This window comes from Haliotis rubra, unplaced genomic scaffold, assembly GCF_003918875.1.
Source record: "Haliotis rubra isolate DU_JTF1 unplaced genomic scaffold, ASM391887v1 Scf187, whole genome shotgun sequence".
NCBI lineage: Eukaryota > Metazoa > Mollusca > Gastropoda > Lepetellida > Haliotidae > Haliotis > Haliotis rubra.
The window spans coordinates 506,028-518,385 of NW_025765858.1; the positions used below are offsets into that span (position 1 = coordinate 506,028).

At 40.7% G+C, this 12,358-nt stretch overlaps 1 protein-coding gene across 1 annotated transcript in view; it reads left to right on the plus strand.

The window, feature by feature from the left end:
• Positions 1 to 11,565: 11,565 nt before the first annotated feature.
• LOC124274001 (multidrug resistance-associated protein 1-like) overlaps positions 11,566 to 12,358 on the plus strand; it is a 29,183-nt gene continuing 28,390 nt past the window's right edge. Inside the window, exon 1 of the mRNA XM_046709334.1 lies at positions 11,566 to 11,573. Within this exon, the coding sequence (XP_046565290.1) occupies positions 11,566 to 11,573 (8 nt within the window). The remainder of the gene's footprint in view (positions 11,574 to 12,358) is intronic.

Below are 12,358 nucleotides of genomic sequence, written 5' to 3' on the forward strand. Positions count from 1 at the left end.
ACACACACCTAGTAGTAAAATACATGCAGAGGCTCCATACCGTGTATTGTGGTTACCAAGGCTAGTCCTATTTAGATGGTTGCAACTATTTCCCTTTGCTTGTTCATTCTTTTAAAGCTGTTAGTGCAATTACGATTTTTTTTTTTTGTATGTTTGGATCATGTCATATTTGCATTGGTCAGAAACAATTGACTTACAGAGGCACTTCTTTGATGAATGGAAAGTGCCATAACCACCTGATGCACACTGGGTAGTCTGAGTATGCATGTTTCTAGGTCATTTGGTCTGCTGGGGATATATCTATATATAATCTTCGATATCGCTGCTTGGGCATACCTGAGTCAGCCTTTTCAGTAGATTTGTAAATTGACGTATGTAACGAAAGCACGTTTTAGTTTACTTCTTTTTTACTTGCCGTTTAATACATGCAGGAATAGGACCTCTGAAGGGTTAGAATTGGTCAGGCCCATCGCTGACTTGGGTGGTCAGGCTCGCTGACTTGTTGACACATGTCAACGTATCCCATTTGTGTAGAACGATGCTCATGCTATTGATCATTAGGTTGTATGGACCAGACTGCCACCATATTGCGGCGTTAAACAACAAAGAGATTACCTTTTCATCAAGATAACAGGCTGACTGGCAAAATGTTAGTTTGCTGATCCTTTTGTGACCCTATTCTCAGTTAAAAATGACACGATGCGATTTTAAATAACCCTGCAAGATATTTTTACGCATCACCAAAAACTTTGTTCACGTCGTCCTGATTCGGTTTGAAGAGAAAGGAATGAGCGATGGTTTAAAACTGAGGTTTTGATATGTTTTTTATTCACACTATATATTGTGCCCTCCAGCAATAGGTTTATATGTGGCAATTTTATACTTTATATTCTCCATATATTTCCCATGATGTTAAAGTCACCATGAATGTCTGGTTGACTGGTATATGATGGGACATTTGTTCTCACATATATTCATTGTTTCTTTTCCTTTCTTTCTATTACGTAAACCTCGGCAATTAAATGATGCTAACTTGTGGGTGTCAACATCTTTAAGAGAGTGAGTGAGTTTAGTTTTACGCCGCACTCAGCAATATTCCAGCTATATGGCGGCGGTCGGTAAATACTCGAGTCTGGACCAGACAATCCAGTATTCAACATCATGAGCATCGATCTGCGCAATTGGGAACCGATGACATGTGTCAACCAAGTCAGTGAGCCTGACCACCCGATCCAGTTAGTCGCCTCTTACGACAGGCATGGGTTTTTGAAGGTTCATTCTAACCCGGACCTTCATGGGTCAACTTCTTTAACACAATGTTTCGGAGCATATTCGTATTCCAACAAGAGCTTCCAGCCAGCAAACACAATGTTTCGCAGCATATTCGTATTCCAACAAGCCAGGAATCAATCAATGTTCAACCAATCAACCAACCATGTCTTATCAATGTTCCACATATTGAATATTTTGCTATCTGCTTCCTACTTTTTCATTCACTCGATGGAGGAGTGTAAATATATTCCGAAATATTGTGTTCCTCAGAAAGAAATTGACATCCATAAATGTCACCTTTTAAGTTACACATGAGTTAGATGATATGTGTCATGATGCATGTAGAAACGCCTGAATGCCTATTCCGAAGGAAAAGAAAAGCATGCGTTTTGAGCAAATGAAAGTGGCTTTTCAAAATATTTCTGGTTTTATTTTCCGTCATGTGTATATACCAACGGAAAAAAACCATGTTGGAATTTTTAAATACTTCGTCAGGGACTGGTCACAGCGGGCAGGTTGTCTTGACACATGACATTAATTCTGCAATGTATATTCATGTAATGATGTACGTAAAATGAGTGTGACGTTTACACGATTTACAACCCTCCCATTCATACGCCATTTAAATGAACGGCTGGTGACGTGATCTGGAACCATGATGGCGTGAATGCCCGTTGTGACAGTCCTACCTTTTGATGACACTGTACATGGTGGGATATGTGTTTCAACAAGAAGGTCATATATACTTGTATATCCCGACCTGCTTAATTGGAATATATGTCTCGTCAAACACAGATGTTCATCAGTGGGTCCACGAGGGCTGGCTAACGTAATCGATAATCGAAGATAATCGATAGTAAAATTATAAATGATTATCGATATGAAAATTGTGCTATCGTTAATATTGTATAGTAACCTTTGTGAACTTTCTCAGTCAATATGCAATTTTAGGACTGTATTCAGTACCTTTATTTGTGCTCAGCACAGAGCCTAAAAACTTCTAAATTATGAGCAGAACTTTTGTTAATAACCCATGCTAAAAAATGTCACTCACCAGTAGTGGGAAATAGATTTATTTCTTTCAGTTCTTTTTTTCCCATTTTGCTCAGAGTTACGTCTCCGATATTTATTGATAATAGATCGATATTTAGACAACGATTCTCTTACGTTTGGCTTTGCTTACATCTTACTATATAAGAATATACATTACGAGAAGTATGAACCAAGCAAACATTGGTTAAATATTTTTCTGATGAGGATTTTCTTGTTAAAGTAAGGTATGAAACTATGACACTATTTGAGGAGTTTCGGCTGCGAACACCGCAGTATATAAAACTGTAATGAAGCCATTGTAGTGTTGCTCTACGAACGGACATTCCTAAAGAAACCAGTTTGACCTAAACGTCACCTGAGCATGAAGGATACGCATGTGGACGAGTCCCCGTCTCTTCGTGAAGTTGTGTTAAGCGAGTCTGCTTCATAAGGTCGATGGTTCACCAAGTGCAGTTCCTATGGTTACATGACAAGTGATTCGCGGCATCAACGCGTGAGTCTAGATACGACGGTAGCTTCACCTTCTGCAACACATCGACATCATGTATTCTGTGTTTTGACCTTTGTATGGATGCAATCACAAGAGATGACAGTGACGGCGTTAGCTCCACCAAGACGTAACATGCTATTAACAGTGTGTAGCGATGTTGACATAGGTTGAACCAAACAAATAAAGAATGGGACTACGTTTAATACGAGAGCCTGATGGTGCCATTCTTTTAGTATAAATATGTTTCGAAATTTCTCGATGCTTCGATTAGTTTTTCGTTGTATCATTATATTGTCTAATATCGATTAATTTGTCATTACTTCAAATTCGCTTTTAAAAACTTGAAATTACGATTGTTTTCTCTATTTGGTTATATTGTGCTTATTTTTACTTTCTGTGAAAAACTCGTAAGTATCGGGTTTTTGAAAGAATATTGAAGTAACGAGAAAATACTCAAACTTTCAGGAAACTCATGAAAATAAAAGTTATTACATTGTACATAATTGAAAAATGTACTCGGAATTGCTCGTTTTTGAAAGCAACTTGAATCAACAAAACATTATCGCATCAGGAAAACAATGAGACGTATCAATGCATAAACACCTTGTACAGATACATCCCCTCCTTTCCACGTTTCCACTACCCCATGAATAATTGGCGAGTATGATTCAAAAGACGTGGTCACACAAGCACAACTCGCCTACAATGGACGTGCACAGGCACGTATGTTCACACACATTATGCAAACGTGAGTGAGTGAATATGGCTTTACGACGCTTTTACCAATGCTCCATGAATATCACGGCGGTGTACAGCAGAAATGGGCTATGTGGGGAACGAACCCGGGTCTTCAGTGTGACGAGCGAACGCTTTGACCGCTTGGCTACCCCACCGCCCCCATTATACTTAAGCATTACGATAGCGTTACCAAATGCCATTAAATCAAGCAGTAAAATTGGGTATCTGGTATGATACGATGGTAGTCTGAATTTGAACGTTGAGCGCCTGACAGGCGACCGGTTGTATTCTCCGCAGGAAGTGTTCTGTACTCGTTGACCAGGGGTAATATGTCAGAGCTTTGAGCATGCAATGTGCATGGATAAATGCACAATATATGGACTATTATTATTATTATTCAATATCACAGATACATGTGGATCAGTTTACAGCGCGAAAACTATATCTTTATTAGACATTTAATGAAGTGATCACGATATGTAGGTATGTGACATATCACCAATAGAGAGTACATTGCAAGATAACGGGACACCCATCTTCATTTTAGTCACTCAAATATGTCAACTGTGTGACCATTATGAGTAGTGAGTGAATTTAGTTTTACGCCTCTTCTAGCGATATTCAAGAAATATCACGGCGGGGGACACCAGAAATGGGATTCAGACATTGTACCCATGTGGGGAATCGAACCCGGGCCTTCGGCGTGACGAGCGAACGATTTAACCACCATGCTACCCCACCGCCCCACATTATGAAAAGCATGCAGGTGCCATTTTACGCCCACTACTGACTCCCCCCTGTGTGATGTTGCAGGAGTATTGCTAAAAGTGGCATAAAACCATACTCCCATTGGAAACAGAATCAGTTGATTTCAGTTTTCACATTCAGCATCACACGCGAGACATTTTTGACACATTCGTGTCACGTTTCTTGGATAAGTGTTTAAAGTATACGTATATATTTTGTCATTTAAGATTTGCTGAACTTGAAGCTTGATGAGATGAGGTGAGGTGAAATTGGGTTTAACGTCGTGCATGAGAATATTTCGCTCATATGACGACGTGCATGCGTGTGTATGTGTAGGTGCGGCTGCTTGTACTAGCCCAGACTGAGGCTGGTTTTATAGTGCTAGCCCACTGAGATACCATGCCGCAGTGAAGCATGAATACCCCACTCAGACACATTATACTGACTCCGAGCCGACCAGTCCTTGCTGTACCCATTAATGCCGAGCGTCAGGCAGGGACCAACAAGTACCATATTTTAACGTCTTTTGGTATGACGCGGTCGGGTATCTAACCCGCGACCTTCCGCTCTCCGGGCGGACGCTCTAACCACTACACCACGGAGGCGGTTTCGAAGCTTGATAGTGATAATGTAATGGCTGTGCAGTCAAGGTTTCTGTTTGTCTATTCCAAATGTTTGTCACAAGATAAGGATGAATTGGCAAGATCTCTTGAAATTAGAATACATTCTCTTCCACCAAGCGCACTATAAAATAGATTACACTGTCTCCATATGTCAACCAAATAATTATTTTCTATACATTATTAAGTAATGTCAAATACATTATTACGTAATTCAGGACTGTGAATGTTTATTTAAAGTTACTGTCTTTTTTTAAAAACAAAATTGCAATCCCCGACATAGTGCTATATATAGTCCGTGTGGCTCAAAATCGGACCGATGAATTGCAATCTAAATCGAAAACAACTAAACATAGCATGCTCAATGAAACACTAATCATAATCATAACATCAGACCATCAGACCTGCTTTTTTTGCAGAATTTATGACCTTAAAAAAAGAGTTGTGAACAAACTACAGTTCACTATTTGTTACGAGGGAGGACTGCAACGAGAGGAACAGACAGGTGTACGCGAAATACTTGCACAAGTGCCGACAAAGTCATTGATTCATTAACCTGTGCTGTGCCGTTTCCTCCTTTTTTTTTTGGCACACCTGGCTGTTGCTCTCTTTGCACCCCTCCCTCCCTCACTGACTTGAACCTTAATGTTAACATTTTGCTCCATCAATGCAGCACATTTTGCACGACTGTTTCACGGGTACATGCTTTTGATGGTTTGTAAGTCTATTATTGCTCAATACTTTTTCATTTCATCTTGTTAATCGTGTGTACATATGTTTCACCTTTCTATTGCATCAGTCCATGATTTGCAATTTCAATAAATGAAAATGAAATGAGACTACAAATGTGTGTTGCTTAACTTTTTGTGAGCACTATACTTGATCATAGTTGAATACTAATTTCAGAACCAGACACTACTGCAAAACAACACGTGGCCGGAACTGACGTCATGTTTCCGGTCTACACTTCTAATCTGGGCTCCCTGTGCCTTCCTGTGGGTGGTTGCCGTCATCTATATACCTTACACCTTCTCCAGACCCAAGAAGCCGAAACTTCCTTTCAGTACCTTGAACCTCATCAAAACAGTGAGTGCTTAGCTGACCTTCAGGTTGTGATGCCTCGTCGGACAGTATTTGTAGTCAGATATGAACCCAACAAACATAAAATCAGAGTTTGGGGCCATTAATAACTTTTACGGACACAACGATAATAATACACTATATAGTACTTTTTTTAAATATACATAAGTCGTTTCGCTAAAAGTTCGAAATCGCCAGCAGTACCTTATCAAGCCGTAAATTCCACATTGAACGGACGCAAATTGTTTGCCCCTCGCAATCAATAGCACCGTTGGGGCGATTGCTGTCAGTTGTCATTGTCTTGTAGAGTCTCCTCCAGTGCAACTAACTCCATTAACACCCAGTTTCAAAGTTTACAGTTGATTCAATCATGGAGGAAACATAACGTTTAACTTTTTCAACGGAAAAAATGCCCCAGCTTGACTAACATTTAAAAAGCAATGTTAGCTGTCCACATTCCCACAGTGCATCTGGTGAATGTCACGTGACTAGTCAGCTTATTCGAAATGTACTGATGTAAACTTATATTGAAAGTAAAGATGTGACGTATTTAACTGAAGTATCAAAGAGAAAATGTTAAACCTGAACGTAAACCGTATTGAAACTGTTTATCATATGTTATATTGGTAGCATGTACATGTATGTTAACGTATGGGGCAGACACGTCAATAGAACAGTACGTCAGCTAGCCCTGATGAAGAACTGCTAATTTAGGTCACCGATGCGTTGTTTTTTTTATTTTGCGCCTTCAATTAAAATATGTTAAGGATTAGATTAGCATCTTAGAACAGGGAGTTCGCTCTACACCCATGTATGATGTAATATAGTACAGTTTTGTCGTGAACTGTTATAGTTATTTAAAGCACTCGGACTCAAGCGAGCTGAAGCAATCGCTGGCAGCGATGAGGGAAGAGCAAACGGTATTTCTTAAATTATACACCGTTTTGGCGAACTTTGATGTGTCAAACTGAAGGTTATCTCGAACTCAAAGCTTGGTCCTCTCGGATTCTTTCTTTACCTCATGCACTTGTGTAGTTGAGGAGATCATATCTTGTCTTGGGATCTCTGCGAACGCGTTGGTTGTAAGGGAGAAATAAATCTGAGAGATAAGCTTGAGCTTCATCATTATAGCATCGATAGGCAAGAGAGAAGCAGGTGGTTGGTCCATGGTAATACAGGCACGAAATGGAACTGGAGATATGTGGTGATTGGTCTGACAAGTATTCTGTATCTGTCTGCGAACGTTGAACCTGATGTTTGTTGAGGAGCCCGTCAGGTTAACCCAACTGAGATGTAACGAGATGTCACCAATGCCGAATCTCTAGAGAGACACTTTCTTATTCTGCCAATGGTACGAAGATTAAGGGAAGGTGTTCTAGATATGTGACACTCGCTCTTTTATATTTAGATTAACGTTCGGTGTACTCGCTTATCGGTGTGGATAGGCACTAACAATTACAAGAGAAAGCATATTTAAGACAAATGTATGTCATTGATTATATTCTATCAATCTGTTTCATTGACGCATGTGTGTATTCATTTTTTCATTTCAGTTATGCTGTATGTCTTTAATCATGCTTGGTATTCTGGATATGTCCCACCTGGCGGGACTTGAAGCCAATGGGGAGATAACTCCATGGGCCAGGTTTACAGGCCACCTGGTGGAAGTAGTCACGTTTGTAAGTGAACCTTCAAGCATTATTCTAATAGAAATTTAGTGTTGTGGGCGTTTTTGGGCAGTGGGTTATAAGCGTTCGTTCGTCACACCGAAGACCTAGGTTCAATCCCCACATGCATACAATATGTGAAGGCCATTTCCGGTGTCCCTAGCCTACCGTAATATTTCTTACAACGTTATTAAACTTAAAAAAGTAGCTAACTATCGGTGTAAAATAAAGTGTTTGACAACGGTGTAAGAACCTACACGGAAACGTCGCTCTGTGCAATAAACAAGAATTTGTTATCCACAAAACTGGTGTTTCAATACTGATTCAATATCGATTTCATTACTGAGACACCAACTTGACAATCAAACAATGACTTCATTACTGACACACCAACTGGACGATCAAACAATGATTTCAATACTGATACATCAACTTGCTGATCAAACAATGACTTCAATACTGACACACCAACTTGCCAATCAAACAAAGGCGCCAATACTGACTCACCAACTTGCCAATCAAACAATGACTTCAACACTGACTCACCAACTTGCCAATCAAACAGAGACTGCATTACTGACACACCAACTGGACGATCAAACAATGATTTCAATACTGATACACCAACTTGCTGATTAAACAATGACTTTAATACTGACACACCAACTTGCCGATCAAACAATGACTTCATTACTGACACACCAACTGGACGATCAAACAATGACTTCAATACTGACACACCAACTTGCCGATCAAACAATGACTTCAATACTGACACACCAACTTGCCGATCAAACAATGACTTCAACTGACACAAAGGCTCCAACTTGACACAACAACTTGACAATCAAACAATGACTTCATTACTGTCACACCAACTGGACGATCAAACAATGATTTCAATACTGACACACCAGCTTGACAATCAAACAATGACTTCATTACTGACACACCAACTTGACAATCAAACAATGATTTCAACACTGACACACCAACTTGCCAATCAAACAGTAACTTCATTACTGACACACCAATTTGCCAATCAAACAATGACTTCATTACTGACACATCAATTTGCCAGTCAAACAATGACTTCAATACTGACACACCAACTTGCCGATCAAACAAAGGCTCCAATACTGACACACCAACTTGACAATCAAACAATGACTTCAGTACTGACACACCAACTTACCGATCACACAATGACTTCAACACTGACTCACCAACTTGCCAATCAAATAATGACTTCAGTACGTTTCTTGTTCTATTGTCAGGTGCTGGCGATTGCTCTGATCCAGTTAGACCGAGTTAGAGGGGTGTTCACATCGGGTGTCCTGTTTGTATTCTGGACGTTCATGCTGATCGCATCTGTTGTCCCCCTCTACACGTACGTCATGCTGGAGGTGAGGCTGCAACAACAAGTGACTTTCATCACAATTGTCCAACCCTTTCCCTCTGTTTTGAAGCCTGCCTTTCACTCTATCCGTTTAGTTAGACTCTGCACTTGTTTTCATTTACACATTCCTTTTACCCGTCGTTTCACTCAGCCTTTAACATGTCACTTCGTTATCCTCATAGGCACCCGACTCTGATATATTTATAACTATGACCTATATATATAAGATATAAGAAAGGTGTGTCAGTAAATCGAAACAAAATGGGGGCCCGGCTCGGCTCGGCTTGGTTTCGGTCTGACAAACGCTTCCATCGCTTTGACCGTTGAATAAACTGCACAATTTATACTCAGTTGACCTCTGTAAAGTACCTTGCATATCATTAACTTGGTGATTTTACTCCCATTTGAAGCTTTCAATAATTTTGCCGTCCTATCTCGTACGAAGTCAGGACATATGCCCGGAAGTAAACAAATCTCAGGCTACAGACACGCACCGAATAGTAGAGCGAGTCTCCGATTGGATAATATAGTTGCACGTGAAAAGATGTGGGAAATTTCACCAATCATGTGTTACAATGGCAAATGATTTCTTTCAGACTTACGAAGACGACATCCTGAAATTCTGTTTCTTCTGTTTGAAATTTTCGCTGATAAGCATCTTGTTTCTCATGCATTGGTTTTCGGATCTGCCGGGATCAAGAAGAGGTTACTATCCGCTGGGAGAGGTTTGTGATCATCCTCGAGAGTCGAGGGTATTTTCTATGTTCCGGGCAAAAGTAACTCTGATCATATAAGATTGTTGATCGTTGAATATAATAACGATTACAATACATGGACAATAAAGTAGATTGATTAAACTTCTAATTGTTTACACACCACTACTTGAAAAGAAAGGACATGTTTGAAGGTACTTTATGCAGATTAGGGTCTAATATTTTATTAGGGTGTTGATATTCTTTTGATTCAATTAGAATTTTCACTTAAAAATCCAACTCTAACCGAGTTGTTATGCATTTGAAATAATCAAGATGAAATAGACGACTTTGAGTCTCTGTCTATCTCTCTCTCTCCCTCTCTCTCTCTCTCTCTCTCTCTCTCTCTCTCTCTCTCTCTCTCTCTTGCTCCCTCCCTCCCTCGCTCTAACTCTCGCTCTCGCTCTAATTCTGTCTCTCACTCTCTCTGTCTCTGGCTGTTTCACAAACACATTTACACACGAACACACACATTCACATAGTTTGAAATAACGCAGCAGTGTCAACCAAACTGTGCAGGGAGTCACATCTTCCACTCTCTTGAATTGTGTTTTAGCTTCTGCTCCTGCTTGTATCACAAAATATATCATTCCTTCACTATTGTGTCTGTGGACGTAGATGTGAATATTTCCAGAATCCTTGCCCTGAGGTGACAGCGTCGTTCCCGTCAAGACGCATCTTCTGGTGGATGACGAAGTAGGTAGCTCCTGTAGCGCCCAATCTATACACTGTCTGAGATCCGGGGTAGAATAGGTCTTCAGCAACCCATGCTTGCCACAGAAGGCGACTATGCTTGTAGTAAGGGGCGACTAACGGAATCAGGATGTCAGGCTCGCTGACTTGGTTGCCACATGTCATCGGTTCTCAATTGCGCAGATCGATGCTCATGCTGACGATCACTGGATTGCCTGGTCCAGACTCGATTATTTACAGACGACCGCCATATAGCTGGAATATTGCTGAGTGCGGCGTAAAATTAAACTCACCCGCTCACTCTTTCTAAAGTGAACCCGTGAAGATCTGGGGTAGAATCAGTCTTCAGTGCCCCATGCTTGTCGTAAGAGGCGACTAACGGGATCGGGTGGTCAGACTCGCTGACTTGGTTGACACATGTCATCGTAGCCCAATTGCGTAGATCGATGCTCATGATGCTGATCACTGGATTGTCTGGCCCAGACTCGAATATTTACCGACCGCCGCCATATAGCTGGAATATTCCTGAGTGCGGCGTACAACAATCGAATCAGCCAATCTTTCTAAACTGACCACTTCATTTGTCAGCAAGCCTCCTTCCCTACCGATTGGCGTGCGTCAAAGCTTTCGGTACGATGTTGCCGTTGCCCTTTGTATCTTTCCACACATATTTCCGCCGTTTGTCTCTGTCCGTACGAAAATATAGCCCTTAACCCGTTTCCGTAAATTCACATTCATATATTGTTACACATCTATAAAAGTATTTACGCAAGGCTGTGCGATACGTGCGGACCCCGTCAGCCCAGTCCTATTTTGTGCGGACCCGTTCGTCTGGAAACCTCGTTAGTACGGACAGTTTTTGTTTTGAAACCTCTTTAGTACGGGCCTCGTCATTCCAGAAAGCTTCTTTCGTACAGATCCGGTAGTCTGGAAACTTCGTTAGTACGGACGTTGTTAGTTTTGAAACTGATTAGTGTCGTTATCTGAAAACACCGTGAGTGTAGCACCGTTAGCCTATAAATCTCGTTGGAACGTCGTTATAGTAAAGTCAACTATGTCGAGGTATGCTTGAAATCGGTTTATCAGGACGGTTTTATCGAGAAGTTCTGGTTGGCTTCATGAGGTATGTTGTACTGCCTTGTACCGAGAAAAGCCAAACTAACAGACAACAAGTATTTGAACTGTATACGAACTTTGTACGTGTATTTTATTTATGCAGTTGAATACACTTGATGTTTCATCTTATTCAGAGTCCGCCATCTTACTCAAAGTATCGCTTCAAAAGATAAGCAGTATAATGCTAGACTGATATGAGCAGTTGAAAAGAAAGACGATCTTGCCTCACACATAAATGTCGTTTTCTGATTGGCAGAGCGCTCTTCTATTGTTTTCAATGTACCCCGCTTACAAGCGAGTAACATTTTCTATGTACCCCGGTGGGAATGCCGAACTCATTTGGTACTTCGAAGTAGTAAGTCTTTGTCTCGAATAGCATTGAATCACGTATGATGTAGGGAAATTACCCATGTTTTGCAAATGCAAATGAATGGAAGGGAGTTAACTCTAAATTTGTTTTTCTTGTCGTCTGGTACTCCATACTATGATCCGATACCCGTGCTTCAAACAGTTCACAATTACCATTGAGGTGTTCGGTAAGATAAATAAGTTGTTCACTGGTCCCTCGGGGCCCATGGGTTGATGTACCCTCGATGTTTCTTTATGTTCGGGCTCAGGGAACATAAACAAACATCGAGGGTACATCAGCCCATGTCCCCTCGAGACCAGTGAACAACTTATAATGTTTCGCTCTCCATTTCTCAACACTGACGTATATGTCTCTTATTGTG